The 20151-nt window shown below is 43.7% G+C and overlaps 2 protein-coding genes and 1 non-coding gene across 11 annotated transcripts; all 3 read right to left on the bottom strand.

Annotated features, from left to right (window-relative positions):
- Positions 1–331: 331 nt before the first annotated feature.
- On the bottom strand, positions 332–19178 carry RNASE4 (ribonuclease A family member 4). Of its 5 annotated transcripts, none has more exons than XM_023621086.2 (2): positions 19041–19178; positions 332–1577 (listed from the first exon to the last, which is right to left on the bottom strand). In XM_023621086.2, the coding sequence occupies exon 2, from the start codon at positions 1558–1560 to the stop codon at positions 1117–1119; it is 444 nt and encodes a 147-aa protein (XP_023476854.1). In that variant the 5' UTR covers positions 1561–1577; positions 19041–19178; the 3' UTR covers positions 332–1116. The 5 variants fall into 5 exon arrangements, with proteins under 5 accessions (XP_023476854.1, XP_005602648.1, XP_070128693.1 ...); XM_005602591.4 differs by lacking the exon at positions 19041–19178 and adding an exon at positions 18267–18405; XM_070272592.1 differs by lacking the exon at positions 19041–19178 and adding an exon at positions 18203–18223.
- On the bottom strand, positions 6012–19138 carry ANG (angiogenin). 5 transcript variants are annotated; one of them, XM_070226739.1, is made up of 2 exons: positions 19041–19138; positions 6012–6649 (listed from the first exon to the last, which is right to left on the bottom strand). In XM_070226739.1, the coding sequence occupies exon 2, from the start codon at positions 6629–6631 to the stop codon at positions 6191–6193; it is 441 nt and encodes a 146-aa protein (XP_070082840.1). In that variant the 5' UTR covers positions 6632–6649; positions 19041–19138; the 3' UTR covers positions 6012–6190. The 5 variants fall into 5 exon arrangements, with proteins under 5 accessions (XP_070082840.1, XP_005602650.1, XP_070082367.1 ...); XM_005602593.4 differs by lacking the exon at positions 19041–19138 and adding an exon at positions 18267–18404; XM_070226266.1 differs by lacking the exon at positions 19041–19138 and adding an exon at positions 11407–11534.
- TRNAP-UGG (transfer RNA proline (anticodon UGG)) lies at positions 18867–18938 on the bottom strand. Its single transcript has one exon. It is a non-coding gene; the product is annotated as a tRNA-Pro (tRNA).
- Positions 19179–20151: the final 973 nt, after the last annotated feature.

Genomic DNA, 20151 nt, shown 5'->3' with positions numbered 1-20151 from the left:
CTGTAAACGAAATGTTTCCAGTTTAGTCCTTTCACACACACTTTCCTTCTTTAGCAGCTAGTGTCTTCCTACATTGTTCCCCAATTCGTTTCTAAATATTTAAAGGGAGAAGGGAGGGTGTAAGAATTATCTTTGAGAGGAATCATTGCCTCTGGAGTAAATAAGACAAAATTTTGTGTCGTGTCCATCGATCTGATGGGTGTTAGTCTTGGACCAGACTTTATGAGGATATTAAGGAGTGTGCATGTTTGTAAACTAGAGAAGAATTAAAAGAGGATAGGAGAAAAAGAAATAATCCCCCACACAAGAAGCTCAGCACAGTCTTCTCAGATACCTGCAATTTAGGGCCTTTATTACAAGGAAAACATGAAAAATCTTTCATTTGGGAAGAGTGAATGATTCTTAATGATCTAGTACATTTTTAATACTCTGACTTACTAGGGTGATTCAATAATTTGTGAAGAGAAAAAGAAAATTCCTTGTATCATTTCTTGATCTTACTAGATCCAAACACAATGAAGTTGCCAAAGTATAGAGATATCATTTTGCAAGTACATATTTCCAAATTTTTAATGCTTCCCCCAACAGCTGACTTTTGGGAATAACAACAAAAAAAAGGTACTTTCAAAACACTTCTTGTGATGAAGTGGAAAAAACTCTGGATTAGTAGCCAGTTAAACAAGATTTTTCTCTCAGTATTTCCATCACTTTATGGTTTTCAGCAGATCCCTTAACTTCAGGCTCCTATATATGACAACAGCAGCAGCAGCATTACAGGGTACAGTGGCATTAAAATGAGACAATTTAGATGAAAGCAGTTTGAAATGCTATGTAAATACAGATAATGGCCAAATTCCAAAGGATAGGATCTGAGAGAGCTAAGTTAACCAGTATTATTGGTTATTACAGAGAACTTATTACAGAGAAGCCCAGATTTATTATAGGTTTATGTCTCCATTTCTCTTTGATCTTATTTAACAGAATGGGTATATAGAGAAAAAGAATAAGAAATAAGCAGAGGAGACGGAGCCTGGACAGCTCAAATGCACCACTCATTGCTATTCAAGGAGTAAGTTAGAGGTCAACCGCTGGGCCATAACCTCTGCAAGGTGGTATCTATCTATCAAAGTGCACAGGTACCTCCGGGTTACCCTCGCAGGCAACGACAACACGTCTAGTGCTGGTCATGGCCCGATATCTGCAGTTGGGGGCCCTGGAGCTTCCTGTCTCCCTGCAGTCTGTGACCTTCACTACACCCTCATGGCAGTTCATCTTGCCGTTCTTGCACTGGATACTGGTGGTGCTGCAGATACTACGAATGTTCCAGATGTCTTCATGGATGAAGGTGTTGAAGCGCTTGCACTGGTAGGAAGTCATCTTCCGTCTTTGCATCATCAAGTTGCAGTAGGCATCACTGCCAACTGTCACCTCAGGGTCAACGTGTTGCCGCAGGAATCGTTGGTACATGCGATCCTGGCCGTAGGAGGGCTGTATCAGCACCAGCCCCAGCATGGTCAGCAGCAAGAGCAGAAGCAACGACAAGGTCCTCTGGAGAGCCATTGTTACCTCAGAGGTGCCTAGGGAGAAACCAAGGGGCAGGAGAAAGGACGGTAAGAACTGGGCACTGGAGAGAGGTGTTGAGAATAGCAAGCTGCTATTTCCTTAGTTCTGTAGTCTCCTTTTTCCTCCTTCTTACATGTACCGTCTCCTCACTCTTTGCTTACACCTTTTCCCACTCTTGCTTTCCCAAGAGTGAATAGTTTGCAAACATGGTCTTCTCTGAAAGCAAGAGCCTTTCTCTTTTCTAGAGAAGTTGCTGTAGCCAATGACACAGGGCAGGTGACTGTCCAGGTGTATATGGTCTATATGGTCAGGGTTTGAAAAGAGAGAAGATCTTTAAATGAAACTGGAGCTGTCTGTCTCTTGAGATAATTCTCAAGTCGTATGATCTCTGAAGAATGTTTGCTTCTCTGGAGACTCAGATTCCCAAGAGTTTGGATAGACTGAGGATATGTCAAAGAAAGTTTAGGAATTGACTTTAATTCCTTACATCTGGGAATTAAGGAAGGCAGTACAAAAAGGATAGAGTAACATTCAGGTTTAGCCTTTTCTCTTATGTGGCTATTCTAAAGGCATTAAAATCAAGTCCTTTTGGAAATCTTGTAAATCCTATTAAAAAAAGAACCAAAAACAGAGGACCCAATACAGTGCTTTGAAGATAGTAATTAGTGGTTGAATGAGGCAATAAATGAAATAAGCAGGCTAATGAACAAACAAAATGAAATGGGTATAGAGAGTGAAGGTGTTCCCGAGGCTTGTGGAATTGACTGATGAGAAAAGCTAAGAAACATTTAAAAAATAAATCTAAACAGCACAATCTCCACAACAGAAGACTTGCACTCTGTCTTTTTTCTTAGCTGTTTCTGTGCACAACCTAAAAAACTAGGCCCTGGTGATATATTCCTTTGTCAGGCATCTATCCTTGATGCTCTGCCTGTCTTGTCAATGGCTGTTGGTAGTTGTCTGTCTTCTCTAGTTGCGGGATCATTGTGTTGGCACCTCTTGGCAATAGAAAATAAATATATGTTTAATAGAATTAAAATACAAACAACAACACCTCCAGAGCAAGAACAAAGAAAGCATTGCTGTGCTTTGAGAGACTTTGAGAACATTGCTTTTGTTATCTGAAGAAAGGAATCCAGGCCTATCTGCTAAAATATGTTCTCTTTCCACATCCTCTGCTGCCTCTCTCATCCTTCTCCCCACATATCCAGGGTATTAAAGACGTCTATGCTCAGAGTTGCTTCTCTAGCATCAGAGTTTAATCAGGGGTGGAAGAGAGTGGGAGTGGAGGTGGGGGTCACTCATCAACACTAACTAGCCAGATGCTGCCATCTGGCCGTCACTCCTGGGATTGACAGGAACTCATGGACTGTGAACCCACTTGACTCTTGCGGTGAGGCAGGGCTGACTCAGAGCAAAGAAAAATAATCTCTGATTGAACAGGAAGTGAGCAACCCAAAGTAGCAAGCACAATTTTTTGAGAGTCAGACAGACGCATATCTACATGTGCAGTCCAAGGGCTGGCCTCAGCTGAACTCCTGGTTTGAGGTATACGAGTACTACTGTCCGGTGTTTTCAAAGATGCTGTTTGATAATACTCTCTGAGTGACTGAAATGGCTCATGAGGGACCTGCAATTTGTCCCACCTAAAGCCCATCCTTTAGTTGGTAACAATGACCAGTATCAAAAATAACTTCTTTTAAATGCCACCTCCTACATCACAGCCACCTTTTGCCTGCACACAGAAAGATACAAAGCTCTATGTCATATTCCTGTGACTGCAGCTGTAGATACAAGATACGGAGTTAGGAAGAGAGGGAAGTGTAGGGGTTATGGGAAGAAGGGTGCCAGGGAGAAATGATGCTTGATTCACTCCTCAGCCAAGACCAATGGATACCTCTTGTGAAGGTACACTTAGCACCTAGGTGATAGCTTCATTACAACGATGTACTCTGGGTTGTTTTTCCCAAATCTAATCTTGTGCCTCTCATCTTGCACAGTTCTATCTACTTTTTCACATCCTGCTTCCTTGTGACCAAGAATGTAGTTTAGTAAGATAACTGGCTACAGTGAAGATTCAAACTATTCACGCAAAGCAAATCCATGACCTCAGCCACACTAACCAACTGATTTAACAAGACATGGAAAAATATTTGCAAAAAGAAAAGTCCAATGTGACATCAATGGGTGCATCTCAAGTCTGCAGCTACAACAGAAAATTAAATGATTCTTTAATCATCCTAACATACTTTTTGTTCAGATCTTGCCCCGAAGGCTTTCTCCATTGCACCACATTCACTCTCAATAAGAACTTCATATGATGATCCCGAAGATCTAGCTCTGCCACACCAGCTGTGTGACCGTGGGGAAATTACTTAACCTCTCTCAGCATATTTCCTATAAGTAAAATGAACATAACAATACCTACCTCTTAGAATAAATGATAAAATCAATGTAAAGTGCTGATCATAATGCTGAACCCACAATAAGTGTTCAGTAAATGTTGGCAATGATCATTTTTACAATTTTCACTTTTCTTGGTTTCCTGTGCTTCCCTCAATCTGATAAAATAATGAATGGCTACATTGAATTGCATATATTATTGATCCCCCATTTATTTTGTAGAGTATCTGTATTCCCAAGAAGTTAGAAGGCTGTTTTTAAGCTGAAATATCTCAGCTACTAGGATTTATCCTGTGTCCCTAAAGAAAGTTTTTCTCTCCAGTTGCATGGAATTTTCTTCCTTCCATTTCACCACTTTTCAAAGGACTTGACATTTTGGGGGGTTTTCTTCTCTTTTCCTTGCAAAGTCAACAAAGTGCAGCTGACCAGTACTTCAATTCCTCAAATGATTTGCTTGAGATAAAATGTCTTGTCTGTGACGTGACAATTCACTCTAAATAGCTTTTGGTTGTGAGAGAACAAGAGATGCGAAGCAAACAGTACTGGATTGGCTACCCAGCTGCTAGCTTTGTCAGCAGGTCGGGAAGCACCACTACTCCACGGCTATATGGTTTCTTAGGAAGTAGTCATTTGCCCTTATGCTAGAGCAGGGTGTGCAATGATAATGCTCTAAGCAGATGTTTGGAGAAGACATGAGTTTTCACAGCTATGGCGACACCAATATAGTAATGGTCCAGGCTTTGACCTTCCCCATCAAGACTTTGAGTGGGACAGTGATCTGTATGGAAGTCACTTTGCCTCATGTCAGGGAGATAGTACCAGTTGGAGAACCTGAGAAAAGGGTCCAAATATTATACAAAAAACTGAAACTTTCTCACTTCCTAAGGGGTTTTGAGATTTTATGAGAAGGCAAATTTTCCAAGAAGAGAGGTTTGGAAAACTCCTCTCCTCACCTTCTTAGGAAACGACAGTGTTTTCAATTTTGAAATAGATTAACTCAAGGCGGACAGATTCACGTCCTGAGTGTGTGCCAGTAAGCTACTCCTCCTTCCCTTCCTCCAGAAATTGGAATACTTTCAGTAAGGCTGGGCTCTCCCAGGTGGCACCTGGACACTGGTCTATAACCCAGGTACTGGGGAACCAGAGATTTTGGCCCATTTCAGGGTAATGAAGGCAGCAGGAGAGGCCACCATCAGGAATGCTGTGACTACTACTGTCATATATTCACAAGATGGCAAAACTAGTGATTTATAACTGTAATTTTTAACTACTTTCTACATAAAATATCCAGGCATCTGTTGATGTGAATTAGGTAACAAGAAGTTAACCACTGAACCTGTGGATTGATTAGTATATTTTACAAAGAGAGTGTCTGTTAACCTAAGTTTATGTTTACTTGAAAATAAACCCAGTTGAAGAAGAATGAGGGATAAGCTTGGAATCTATGACTTCCCTAAGACCTCACGGTTGCCAGACACCAGTTGATAAGGTAAAAAATTAGAGAGAATAATGTAAAGTAATCAAATTTTTTGATCTTTATATAAAATAACCATGAGAATATCCTGGGAGCATCCCATTTAAAACAACATCAAAACTACCTCTTGCTTAAGACAAGAGGTGGCCACCCTGAATGGATTTTGGTACTCACGTAGGATTACATGTGTGTGCATGTGTCTGTGTGTGAGAGGGAGAGACAGAGAGTGAAAGTCGAATGAATCTGTTGGTATTAAGTTCTAAACTCTTCTCCTTAAGGTTTAACATTTGTAAAAGTAATATTGGCTTATTATTTGACAGCAAAAATAATTTTCGCCTCCTGAAAATTCTTCTCAGTGGCCATGAGCCCTGGAGTTTTGCCAGCTGTCTCTGTAAGATGAATTTAACATCCTCACCTTCACAGAAAGGTGAAGTCCCCCTCCCTACTGACTGATAAGGACCTGACTGATAAAGAAAAAGGCATTTCTATCCCATCCAATCTTCCCAGGAGACAGCTGAGTAGAGAAAATGGGGAAAGATCAATAGGCCAAGAATCAGTGAGAAGACTTTGATTCTTACTAATTTCAGAGACATTTTTATTTGTTAAACATACTATAAAACAGACAACAAAAGGTCCAGGCTGCTCATTTTCTGGGCCCCTGGCAATGAATGTTGCCACCACTGTTCTGGGGTGTGGAAGGGAAATGCAAGGGAAGGAGAGCGGATCCAGCTCTGGGCAGTGGCCTGCAGGTTATGGACGGAAAAAGGACTCATCAAAGTGGACAGGCAAGCCGTTTTCACAGGCAATGACAATGCTTCTGAACCCTGGTGTGGCTCTGTATCGGCATGGAGGCCGGGGGGACCCTCCTGCATGCTTGCAAGTGGTGACCTGGAAACGAGTCTTGCTTATTCTTAAAGTTTCTCCGTAAGGGTTTCCATTCTTATTTCCACAGATGGCCTTGATGCTGCTCTTGCTGCCATGAATAAAAGTGTTGGTGTCTTTGCAGGGTGTGGTCAGGTGTCGTCTCACCATCATGCTTTCACAGTATCTGTCATTCCGGCCCCTTGGATTGGCATCATAGTGCTTGGTCAGGAACTGTCTGTACCTGGAATCATCCTGAGCCAGGGATGGTGGGGTCAGACCCAGACCCAGCACGAAGACCAACAACAGGGGGCACAGGCTCATCGCCATCTCTTCCAATAAAGGCTCCTGCCAAGGGCAAAAGGAGGCGAGGTAGGGGCACAGACAGCATTGCCAAATGAGGCTGAAAGGACAGGGACTTTTCTCTCTGACAGGGCATCACAAATCAGGTATCTTCACTCACCTAAGTATATCTTTTCTTTTCCCTTCCCATTTATCTCATACCTCTTGTCAGTCCATTCCTTTGGAAAGTCTGTTTAAAAGTTTCCTGAACGCAACTTCTAGCCTCAATCATTCTTTCCTATCCCTTAAGGATCACTGAGTATTTACCTATCAGTCATAGCATTACAAAATCCACTCACATTCTTTAATTCACTTATTAATTAATTTAATAGCAAACATTACATAAGCCCCTTCTGGGTGCCAGGGACCGTGCTAGGTCCTGGAACACCAAGACCATTAAGACACAGCAAATACCTCCCTCAAAGAGGCTGTAGCATCCATGGGGAAGAGGTGGGAGCTCTAATTTACTGAGGTGAGAGTAGGATAGGAGGTGAGAGCTATAAAGAAGAGAGACTTTTAGGGAACCCTGAGCCCAGGGAGGGGTCAATCAGAGGACTGTTGAAGACAGGGTTGCAGGTACTCAAGCCAACTAGGCAGCTGGCTGTGAGGAGAGCAGTTTCACCCTGAGGTGAAGGGAGGCAGACTTTCTTCCCCAAGAAGTAGGTGGTTCACGGCCAAAGGTGCAATTAGGATGTACTATTTAGAAAGAACAGGGAGAAGCATGAAAGAATCCATGTAATTCTTGGACGTGGGTCTGGGGTCAACTCTTACAGAGAACTGGAGGAAGAAGAATTCAAGCTTGTTCTTAGGAGCTTCTCGAATTGGGAACAATCTGGATTATTCTAAGAGAACATTTTCTAATTCTCCCTGAAGATGTACATAGATTGTCACACAACAGGAAAATGATGTTACTACGTGGTTAATAAAACGAACTCCCCTTAGATCTTTTCATCAAATCAAAGACCTTAAAATTTTCTGTAATGGCTTCTTAACATCTTTCTCAAAAGAAGAAGAAGAAAGAGAAGAAGAACAGGATGGCTGCCATGATCTCTCAAGATCTGTCGATCTGAAACTGTAGAACTCACACATCCCAGGGATGGGTGTCACAGATACTCAGACACATCTATAGGGTAAATACGGCACTTCTTCCTGGAGCGTGATTTTTAACTCAAAGATAGATAATCAAAAATAGAATTAAATAAGTACAGATTACAACAAAATAGAAAACAAATTTCTCATAAACTTTTAAGATTTTATTTCTTATGAAATTTGAAGACTTGGGAATTGAAATATATTTGGCGTTTGTAGCAGGCAGTTTCTAACTATATCTTTAGTTCTTTGGAGAAAATTTTAAAGAACATGCAGAGCCTTTAAAACTCACCATAGTCCTACCCCACATTATATCAAATATATATGAATGCCCCTACATCTAACAATAAAACTGACTTTTCACTGGAAACTTGATGTTGATTTTTGTAATTTTGTTTTTCAAATTATTTATCTATGAGTAATTCATTTAATTCATGATTGTCTATGATTTCTTGGCAATGAAGGCACATACTGAGAAATTCCCAGAACAGGAGAAAAGTTTGATCTTCAAATTATTCTCAAATGTAATATAATTCTTACAAATCCTAAATTTAAAAATAAATGATATATTTTCATAGACATTAAATTAATTATTATTAATTTTTTATTTTGTGCTTTTCTTGTGTGTAAGTCAATAAACATTATTTTCATATCAAATGTTTTTGCAGCCCTTAAAGAGGTCACGGGTCCCAGTACAAAGCCTGTAGTGTTGCTAACAGACCCCAGCATCTGATGGTGAATCTAGAAAGACAAGGGAATCCAGGGTTCTGCTGGTTGCGTGGAAAGGCATGTGACACAGTGAGCAAAGGGAGGGCTCCTTCTCATCGGCATTTGGCATTGATCCACCTCATCTGTCTCATAACTGTAGACAAATTTGGTGCACTGCTGAAGAATACCAAATTACACATTAAGAAATTTTTTGGTCATTCCACAAAACTGAAATAAATAGTAGCTGAAAAGGTTTCCACTAAGCACAGAGAGTATAATTTGTAATAGAATCAAGCAAAAGTGTGTTCTTGGGAGTTTAGCAAGAACGTGGAACATGATAGCTGAGGGGAGAGCTACTCCTAAAAGAATCACAAGCATTCCTACATGGCCGCTGCTCCCACACAGCTGCTGGGCTGCCGTGCTACCCATTTGCCAAGCTCTTTACATTCACATTGTGCTTTTCAGTCTCCTGGATGTATTTTCTTTCTAGTTTTTTGGGAAAACTTCATCAAAGTTTTATTGATTTGCAATCAATTAAATCTCTTGCTCTGCAATGGGCAAATATTGCCTTCTAATGTCAAAGGCAACTGTAGAATCACAGGCTCTCAAGATCCGAAGGGACCTTAGAGGTCACACAGTCAACACCTCTCTTCCAAACAAGGCCAGAATCCCAGAGTCCAAAAACTACGAAAGAGAACCAGAGCTGGCGGTACCCAAAGGAGTCATTAGGTGGCAGTGGTGGATAGGAAAGTTGCCAATGTCTCCCAAGTCACAGGAAAGACAACTGGTCCTTTGTAGGACATCCCAGGTGCTGTATACCTGGTGGGGACATTGCTGTTTACAGAAGGGAGTGTGAGCTGGCAGGTCTGTCTAGAGTCTCTGTCCAAATACTCTATGCTTTAGATATAAAGACCAAGGACACCTCACTAGATACAAGTGTCAAAGCAAAGTCATAGAGCTCAGGATCTGCCCACAAGGATATCACAAAATAAAGATTTCCCTGTTAGTTTTCACGGATGTCATTTCCAAGACATCATCCATGTGATGTTGGGTAAACAATTACCTGTTTACTTGTCAGTATCTCCTACAGGTGTATAATCTATAGGAAGGCAGAGCCCATATTATTCACCTTTAATCACAGTGCCTGCCTCAGGGTGGACCTTCAATAATTACTTTTTAATGACTGATTCCATTTTCCTCTCCAGCCTAAATTTGTTCATCTATAAAAAGAGAGATTTGTTAGCTATAAAAGTCTGAGATTCCATGGTTCTCATTAAGCATGGGAGAGCCTTTTCTACTTTCACTGGCAAAAGTCCAGTGACCATGGAATTGCAGAGACAAATCTGTGTAAGTTTAGTTGGTGGCACAGGGCACCAGCTGGAAGAAATAGATGATAGCATGACCTGCGGCCTAGTCTCACTGAGATGTGCCATCTCTTAAGGCTCAGCATATAAGCCAAGCCCATAGACCACCTCTAGTGAAGGTAAACCACCTGACACCACATAGGAGCTTCACATCCTAAAAAGCCACTTGCTCATGGGAGGTTGAAGGCCCTCACGTACCAGTCTGGAAAGATAAGGGAGTATCTTTGTTTCCGATTTGCAGAATTTGCACATTCATTCCGTAACAACTCAGATAAGGCTGCTCAGGCTTTTTATAATCTTGACTCATTAAGATATCCAGAAAAAAAATCCCAGCAAGCACCCACCATGGCCATCGGTGTCTAACATCTGCTCCCCCACTCACAACTTCCTCGCTCATATATTCAATTCAAAATTTCCCCCAAAAAGAGGTAAAGTGGAATTGGGAGACAATAAGTAAGAGAGAGATTATTTGTGGGGCAGAAGTAACTCTGCCTAGGCCAAGGTGCAGGGCCTCATATCTGGGGTCAATCTCATTCACACATATCCTTCTACATCCAAGCACATAACTGTCAGTCAGCTTACTGTCAGTGGAATTTGTCTCAACTGTTCTTTAGACTATCTATCCTCTGTCTCAAACCAATCCCTTACTCTTCACAAAAATTAATATTCTCTTCTTCTTCCCTCAGGCATGCAAAAGATCCATCAAACTTTATGCACTGGGGAGTTAACTTGACAGTTGATGATGAGTACCTATGGGTACAATTACAACCTAGTTTCACATTTTTTTTATTTTAAGATTAGCACCTGCACTAACATCTGTTGCCAATCTTTTTTTTTTTCTTCTCCTCAAAGTCCCCCAGTACATAGCTGTATATTCTAGCTGTAGGTCCTTCTGGTTGTGCTATGTGGGATGCTGCCACAGCGTGGCCTGATGAGTGATGCCATGTCCGTGCCCAGAATCTGAATCAGTGAAACCCTGGGCCGCCAAACCAGAGCGCGCGAACTTAACCACTCGGCCATGGGGCCGGCCCCGCTTCACATTTTTATATGCTCTAGGGCTATAGCCCCCAAAGTGACAGTATGACACTTAATGCATCTTCCTCCCTTCATCTCCCTTCCTTCTTTCTGGTAGACTGGAAGTACCTTCGTCTGATCTTGGGATGTGTTCCACTTTACTTTCAAAGAGCATGCAAAACTTTCTTAAGGAAAGAAATTCGTAGGGAAGGTTACAAGAAAACAGACCAAAAAGCATACTTTCTGTTCCTTTCCTTGTCAAGCCACATATAATGCCTGCATCCAGGGGGTTCCAGATGCCCTTCAGCAAATGGCTTCCCCAGGTCTTTGGGGATTTTATCACAATTTAGGAATCCCTTCTAAACCTCCCAGTCTCTCTAATTTCCCTTCGTCCACATATAGGCCATCCCCAAAGAGATCTGTTTTCATTTTAAACTTTGGAATCTGATTCATTTACTTCTTAATTCATGATCTTGGGCCCAGAGGCTTTAAAAGGGAGAAATGGTTTCTTTTAAATGGATCGATGGCTAGAAATAGCATATAGATAAACAAATAGAACAACAGATTACCCAGGCAGAAGAATCTTACAAAATCTGGAATTTTCCCTCCAACAGAAGATTGGTTCCAGCTGTTTGTTCCTGTAGGTGGGTTCCAGCTCTGTGAACCTGAACGCCTCTCTCGGTTCTGATTATATAGTGATCAGATGAACAGGGTGGGGAGACTAGATCTAAAGATCCCCAATCCTGGCAGAGGCATGAAAACCAAGGACGCTATCTTAGATAAACGACGAGAGTCATTCACCTCTTCCCTGGACATGACTGGGTCAAATATTAACCCACCTGAATGGATTACAGATTTGTTCTGGGAGGCAAAGTTTGATAAACATGACCTTTTGTCCCAAAGCTGCCTTCTTCTGATGTCTGTCGTTCTTACTCTTGCCCATGACAGGATCTGAGGTTTCACTGTTCACATGCAACGATCTGCATCCAGAAGACGTCATTTCTGATATTGTGGGCCAACTCCAAGAACTGCCTTGGAAGAAGCCTGCAGAGTAAGATGTGGTCTCCCAGCAGGGTGCTGTTCCACTGTACTTTCTATTTACCCACGTAATTTGGTTTGATGAAAGGATGCTAAGCAGGTTATTCCATAGATTTCACAGAACTAGGAAAGCGCTTCTGGAGAAGGCTATGTGACAGCTATGGGTACACTGCCCTTGACCTCCACCTCCCAGCTACTAACTCTCAGAAATATCCTCGCCATATATCCTATGCTTCTTCTTCTTTTCATCCTTACCTATCCACAAGACACCAACCCTGAGCACTCAATCTTCTGTTCCTTGTAACACAGTTGAAAAATCGATTATCTCCGCTATGAATGAAACACTGATATTGCATCTAATCACAAAGTGGATTCATCACTTGCAAAGAAACAATGGGCCAAATGTCACCAGGATCACTTATAGATCCTATAGTTTCAAATATCAGGCAGCAGCAGGATGCTAACTGTTTCACAGACCCCCAGCAACCACCTACACTGGTGTTGGATCTTAGACAGTGTTATCTTTTAAAAAAATCCTCCTGGGGCCAGCCTAGTGGCACAGCGGTTAAGTTCGCACATTCTGCTTCAGGCGCCCAGGGTTTGCCAGTTTGGATCCCGGCTGCGGACCTACGCACCGCTTGGCAAGCCATGCTGTGGCAGGTGTCCCACATATGAAGTAGAGGAAGATGGGCAGGGATGTTAGCTCAGGGCCAGTCTTCCTCAACAAAAAGAGGAGGATTGGCAGTAGATGTTAGCTCAGGGCTAATCTCCCCCGGCCCCCTGCCAAAAAATCCTCTACCCTCTGTGGTCATCCACCCACCTCCAAGTTTTCAGTCTGCCTTTTTGTACTTGAAAGGTGTCAACTAAAGACAGGCTGCCTGCCCATAAAAAAACTGCCCTTGAAATCATCATCAGCATTATAATGAAGGTCTCATATACATGATTACATTTAACAACCATCACCAGGACTATCTGAGGTATTATTATGTAAGCCAGTTTTCCTATGAGGAAGCTCCAGGGTCAAACAGCAGATGAATGGTGCAGCCAGACTTCAAACTCCTTACCTGCAGGGAGAGAATCTTCTCATCTTCCCAGACTCAGCTCAAGCAATGCCTTCTCTGAGCCCTGAATGACCCTCTTCAATCCTACTCCATCCCAGGAGGAGTTGCCCACTCCTTTCTTTATGGATTTACTGTATCCAGTACACATCTCCACTGAGGCAAGCATGGAGCAGGGGTCCCAAGTTGACAGCCTAAGCTGCATTGACTGTAGACTTCAGATGTGTCCCGATGTGTCTGAAAAGCTGATGAGTCAGCCCCAGTGAAGCTTATTTGTGTGAGCCTGTGATGATCCTGGGAAAGGACTCATCCCAAGAGAAGAACATGATGAGAGGCAGGAAAAAGATGAAAAGCTGTGGAGCAATGTCGGTCAAGGAGTACAATGTGCGTCATTCACATCCCCTTCTGACCCAGCTTCCTAGGGCCTAGGGAGAGGCCACCGCAATAAAAACTTGAAGAAAAATAAAGGTTGTTTTGTGAAATATCTCTAAGATTCAAAAAGTACACAGCAAGCTGGTGTAAAGAAGTTCACTACATGGTTGACAGGGGTGGCACAGGAGGTGGGACAGGAGACGAAGTGCCTTCCCCCACTTGAGGATCCTGTTGGGACAAATTTGAGGCAAGTCTGAACAGGAGCTAGAGCATCAAATCAACCATTTGCTCTGCCAAAAAGGAAGAGGACACTGCATGTGGGTAACTTCAGACATTCTGTCATAGATCTCACCCAGGGAGCTGTACCAAGAAAGAAGTAAATTGCAGCCTCATCCTGTAGGTTGAAAAGGTGAGTTAGCAAGAATGTGGGAACTTCAGGAATGCTCTGAGAAGAATGTGAGCTGATCTGGAGTTCTTATAACATGAGTGGGATGGATGTGGTTTTACTTCAGGTTACTATAACCGGGGAAACGGGCTGTTAACCATCACTCCTTTGATGGTTAATTGATCTCATCATCTCTCCATTAGATGGAACCCTTTGAGAAAAGAATTATCTTATTCATCTCTACATTCTTAGTATCTGAAACAGTGGCTGACTCCTAGGCTCCAAGTTATTACTATTTTTTTTTTGTGAGGAAGACTAGCCCTGAGGGAAAATCTATGTCAACCTTCCTTTATTTTGTGTGTGGGTCACTGCCACAGTAGGGCTTGATGAGTGGTGTAAGTCCATGCCCAGATCTGAACCAATGAACCCGGGCTGCTGAAGTGGAGCACGCCAGACTTAACCACTATGCCAGGGGGCCGGCCCCACCCAAGTTCTTTTTGTTATCCCTCATTGCTCCTGGGAATGCACCATCTGATCTTACTCTGGAGATCCCAACCATCCAAACTCTCCTCGCTTCTGTGAAAGATGACTGAGTAGAAAATGGAGCCAGAACAGCCATTTCAAAGGAACTGCCTTGCATGTCTTATTTCATCTTCCAAACGACCAAACTGCCAACATGCCAAGAAGTCAGTAAGGACAGGAATATCCTTTCTGTAAGAACTGATGGAACTGGACTTTGCTGATGATCAAATTGCTAACCAATCAATGAATTACAAGTCTAGCCTTTTGCCTGATGGCTTCCTCTCAAGCCAATCTATGAAACACAAACCTAGCCTTCCCTCATCTAGCATCAATGAACTCTTCCTAAATACAACTCATCCCATCCTCCCTTTTTCTTATGAAAACCCTAAGCCCCTCTGCTGTAATTGGGACATTATTTGGGTTTCTGTCTGACTCTGTGCTCCCCGAATTGCAATTCTTTGATCCCAAATAAATACTTTGCCTCTTAAACTGGTTTCTGTTTTTGTAGGTTGACACTTCTCCTAAGGCTTACAAACGCAAGTGGGTTGGGTAACAGTTACCAAACAAGGCAGGCCTGATTCCCAGGTAGGAGCAGGAAGGCTTCTAAGGTTCCCAGGAAAGCTCTGCTTCTAGCTTACCGACAAATTCTGAAAGCCCACTGATGTACCTTTATTTTGTAGAAACTGGTCCCCATTCCAACGCAAAAAATCCCTAGGAGGGTTAAGTCTTTAAGCAGCTGTCAATGAGCTATACATCCGTGGGCATGTATTTTAGAGCTTATTTTAAGAACAGTTTTTGGTAACTGGAAGGGCCTGAGGGTTTAAGGAGGAAGAAAAGTGGGCAGCATGGAGAACCTGCAAAAGGACACACTTCACATGCTTTTCAGCTGTGTTGGGGCACAGTCCTGCCCGAGCTTCACTTTTTTCCCCACATCCTGTTCCCCTTTTCCTGCATCTCTAACTAAATCCTGAGCTACAAGGAAAAAAGTGTCACGGGTAGTGAGAAAAGGAACAAGTAAACTGCCACAAACAGCCTTTCCCTCAGCACCTGGTACCTCAGGGTTACTGATGTCTCTGGAAAGGCAGGGATAGGTATGCCTCTGACCAGCATATTTGTTCTGCCAAACACCAAAGTTCAAAGTCCTTTAGTTGCAAAGAGAATTAAGGGGACATGGGGCCCATAGAGTAGGGCCTCTACTGGGATCTAAGGGATGCCCAAATGCTCACTTTCCTTTTGTGGGCAAACACGCTATTTTAAATTAATCACACATCACTTTTTAAACAGACACTTAAAAAGTGAGTTCTAAAAAGTTACCAACCAGCCCTTTGGTAGGGAGAACAGCTGCCAGGCCCACTGCAACACTCCTTTTGCCTCAGCAGTCCTGGATGACGGAAGCAGCATTCAACTCCCACAGTTTATGGGGATCAAGATGACTTGATCACCATGACCCTTCTCTGATAAACTGCCTAAAAGCAGAGATAAGGTACTCCACTCCAACATCACATACACACACACGCAGAGTCCCACGGCCTGAAACACAGTTCAAGCACCAACCCACACAAACAGATCAGCCTCTGATTTGGGAGTTACGCAGTGGTGCTGAGGAGCAGCCTCCAGTCTCTGGACATAGCCAGGTCCCTTCTCTGCCTCTGGGATCTCACCTGACCACCTTTGGAGATTTTACAACTGGCCCACACAGTTAACAATGCAAAAAGTCAGGTAGGTGAACGGTGAATGGTTGCTTTGGTTCTAATTGTTTTCCTTTTCAGTTTGGCACAACGAGGTCATGATGAAACAGAAAATAAGGTTGGGGGAAAGAAAGTTTTACTCGTTCATTAAAATGCATCTAAGCGCTTACTCATTTGTGTTTCAAAATACAACAAGGATTTATAGTCTATGATTAACGAACATCGTATCTTTGTGGGTAATTTTAGTACATGTGAAGCAATTACCAATTGAAAAAAAGTACTCATATGTTTACAAAAAATGTTCTGATAGCCTGAACGTGAAGGTCATTCCCCTTGTCCTGAAATGTTTTTCTCTCTTCTTCAAGCCAATAGTCTCCCTGCACACAGACATAGAAAGCATGAGTTCTAGGGCTCTCCTGCTGGTGTACTTTTCCCTTTTATACTGAGGGCATATGTTTAATTCTGTCCTTAAGACTAATTATAAAATTAGGTGATGGAGGGAAGTGACTAATCTCTAAATTCCTTTATAACCTAACACTTTTTAGGTCTATAAACATGAAACTTATTTAGTATCAGAAGTAATGGTTAAAAGAGTATGAAGCTCACGTGAAAAGAAGGATAATGCCTCCACCTCCGGGGTGGGGACACTACTGATTCAGGGAGAATGGGGCAAAGTCCTGCTGACATGCCTATATTGCCAAACAAAGATGAAAATTAAACATTCACCTTTCAACAGATTCTGGGCTTTGTGCCCATTCTCGCTTTCCTAGGTATTTCAAGGTGTTCTTCTGAGAATAACTATTTACAGAGATTGCTCTTTGCTCAAATACAGATGAAATTAAAACTCCTAAAGAGGGGTTTCACTGGCCTGCTTTGATCCACTTTCTTATCCACGTATTTTAATTTATGAATCACACTGGCAAATGTTTCCAACAATAACGACAAATCTCTTACCTTTGCCTGCTTATAACCTGACATCTGCTCTTCCAACAATAGCCAGAGACATTCCTCTTTTCTGGAATGGTTTTTTCCATCCTCTCTGCCAAACTATAGTTCTTCTCCACATTACTGGAGTACCTTTTATATAAGAGTCATATTGCTAACACCCTGACACCTCACGCAGTCATAGAATGAGATGGACTTCAGGGACCATCGGTCAACCCCTCATTTTACAGATGAGCAACAGAGAAAGAGAAAGAGAAAGAGAAAAAGAGAATATGTCTTGCCCAAGGAACAGCTAGCATTCCTGGGATCAGACTCTTTCCAACTCACCACATAGCTTTTGCATTCCATACTAGTAATTTCCAGAAAATCAAAGCTAATTTTAAAGGTGCCAATGAAACTTGCTGTTTAAAGGAAACCTACATTGAATATTTCCATACATTCCAAAAATATTTTACTCTCCCTTTTATCTGTAAAGGAGTTGCTTGAAATAGAGTGTCTGTAACAAAATTATCCTTCTGCACTAACTAGCTAGCTAGTAACTGTATAGTTAAATAGCTCTTTGAATACCTGAGGCTGCTTCTGGGAAGTTGGCCATGTGCTGCTCAGATAATTATGTCACTTGGGTTTCTAGTTATTACATTTATGCCTCGATTGCAAGGTTCTTAACGACACAGAGGGAGGGTCTTGGCTCATTTGAGATTTTCCGTAGTCCCCAGAATGGGGCTGAAAGTGTTTCTACTGTCCTTCCTAAAGAAAGATGTTCTGTTTTGCCTTTGTGTTGTTACCATTTGACGTCTTGTCTCAAAGGAAGAAAGCTGAGGATCCCAACGCTCCAGTAAGAAAGCTTAGAGAAGAGGCTGTTGGCACAGTGTCTCCAAGAATTTCATAACACTGGCTGAGGGTGGGTGAAGGGCGAGCAGATAGAAGAGAGTAAACAGGAAACGAAAGCACCAGGCCCCAAATGTTGGTTACGCTGGCACAAACTGGACAAGGCCTGCTACATAAATCTGGAGATGGACCAGGGTGCCAAGCAAAGAATCCTTAGTTTTGAGCAAGCGCAGGCCTCCTCGGATCTCCCTTAGGTTCGCCAATTCTGTGGTCCCCAGTGAAGCCCACGTTCCAAGCAATGGGCATTCACGCTGCCATCGCTGCTCAGGTGCGGAAAGTAAACACGGGATGGAGATGTAGAATCGCTAACTCGTACTATTATTGGACTTTTACCTTCCTTCCCATTCCTCAGCTCCTCCAGATTTGTCCCACAAAAGCCTCCCGGAGGAGCCCACCCTGCCTGTACTACGAAGGGACTCCCCCAGCCAAAACACTCTTGATAAAGCCACCGACAGGGAGGAGGAGGAGGAGCAGGAGTGTGAACCCACCTCGGCCTCGGAACAAGGCTGGAGAACCGGGCAGGACAGTGGAAAGAAAGTTATTGTTTCTTACCGGCTTCTTCCTCCCTTATAGGATGATGGGGAGCTGGTAGAAAACGCGAAGATGTGCTTTTGAATCTTGCTTTGGATCCTGCGTGGGGTCAGCGTGCGTGTGCGTGTACAAGGACGGGAGAGGGGTGCAGCGAGAAGAGAAGGGTGGGCGTGCCAGCCTCTGTGTAGTTGGGACCGCGCCGGCTTTCCCCGAGGAGGCCCCCTCCGCCTGGACCCGCCTCTGGAGCTGGCGCCACAGCAGCCCCCGCCCAAGGCGCGGCGGGCGGGTCCCTGCCTGGGCTGGGAGCGAGCCTGGAAATCCCAGCGCGACGCGCAGCGGCTGCGAGGGCACCGCCTCGGGGGACAGCCGACTACGGGACACCGGCCCCTGTTCCCAGGAGTGAGGCAGCCCCTGCGAGGCGTCCGCTGGCAGACTGCAGGGTGCCGGGCAGTTTCATTCTGCACAGGTCGTCAGCCCCATGTTCACTCAGTGCACCTCTCTTGCAGAAGAGTTAGGAACTCGACAAAGTTTGTATAGAACTAAACTTTTTCTAGTAGTAGTTCCCAAAGGAGGAGAAAAAATAAAAACCCAGGGGAAAAAAAGAAAACAACCCTCGGTTTCGGGCTCGTCCGGGATTTGAACCCGGGACCTCTCGCACCCAAAGCGAGAATCATACCCCTAGACCAACGAGCCACGGAGGAACTGGTCTGCCTACGTTTCTTCTGAACTTCAGTTTCCCGTCACCAACTGGCCGCCAAGCCGGGCGGGAATTTTGTTCCCTTTTGTGACATTTACCTTTTGCCTTGTTTAGTTCTTCCTCCCGTGTTCATTAAGTCTCAAGTCTGACTCGCTTATTCTTTCCGATCCACGTCCTGGACCCCTCCAGATACCAAGTGGGGTGAGGGGAGGCATCTTTTCAGACTTCAGGCCACGTGACTGAGTTCCACCCAGCCCCGCCAGGCCGGGTCTAGCCTCGAGCTCGAGCCTAGAGAGAGCCTGGAGGGAACTGAGTTGGAGCCCGGGGGCTCGAGCGGAGCTCGGCTGGAAGGTCCTGAGCCCCAGAACAGACGCGCGAGGCGTGTACCCGTCGGGCTGCTGCCACCTCGCGCGAGCATAAAATCCTTGGGGCAGGACTGGTGGGCATCAAAATACGGGAGCTGGAGTCGGTTGGAGGCGAACCAGTCTGGCGCGAGTTCGGATAGTCCAGACCTCTCTCAGTTTCCCGGAATGAGAATCAAGTTCTCCATCTCCCACCCTTTGCTTAAACTGTTTCCTTGCTCTTGAATTCGCTCTCCCAGTCTCATCCCAACTCACGTCAAATGCAATTCCTCTTTCCTGCTCCGGCTCAGAATCTTTTTTTGTGGAACTATGAAAATGTATGACTAGCTAAATATAATTAAAATTGTCTCGTAAGGGCCTCCACCTGAATGAATGTGTATGGAGTTAGGGCGGACACTCGGGCTGAAGGTCACAGGAGGTTTGTTCCGCAAATGAGAGCCACGCAGGCCGCAGGGTAAACATATATATATATATAGATATATATATATACACGCCCAACGAGTGGTCTTGGGTCTCTGAACTTTGGACCCCAGGCAGCGACCTAGGATCAAGTAAAAGCCAAAAGAAAGAACACCTTACGTAAGATAATTCAGAGCCTCTCCAACTTGTTGGAAGGGTTGGTTCACATTCCTCGCCTCACTGTTTTAAGAACCGATTTCTTTAAGACGGCTTATGAGTTCAAAGTCTCGACGAAGCTGAGTTTTTCTTTGGGAGAGGTGTAAGGTTTAGAGAAAGGGACCCCAGAAGACAGAGAACGGCGGAAGAAACAGATGAGCAATGGCTCTGTGGGTGGTGGCGAACCCCAAAACAGCAGCTCCTCCTTCGAGCCGGAATCGAACCAGCGACC

This window comes from Equus caballus, chromosome 1, assembly GCF_041296265.1.
Source record: "Equus caballus isolate H_3958 breed thoroughbred chromosome 1, TB-T2T, whole genome shotgun sequence".
Classification (NCBI taxonomy): Eukaryota; Metazoa; Chordata; class Mammalia; order Perissodactyla; family Equidae; genus Equus; species Equus caballus.
Note: the sequence above shows the minus strand (reverse complement) of the source record. Positions and strands in the feature narration are given on the sequence as shown.

Excerpts from the sequence above, each read along its gene's own strand:
- RNASE4 (XM_023621086.2), bottom strand. The coding sequence starts at position 1,560 with ATGGCTCTCCAGAGGACCTTGTCGTTGCTTCTGCTCTTGCTGCTGACC.
- ANG (XM_070226739.1), bottom strand. The coding sequence starts at position 6,631 with ATGGCGATGAGCCTGTGCCCCCTGTTGTTGGTCTTCGTGCTGGGTCTG.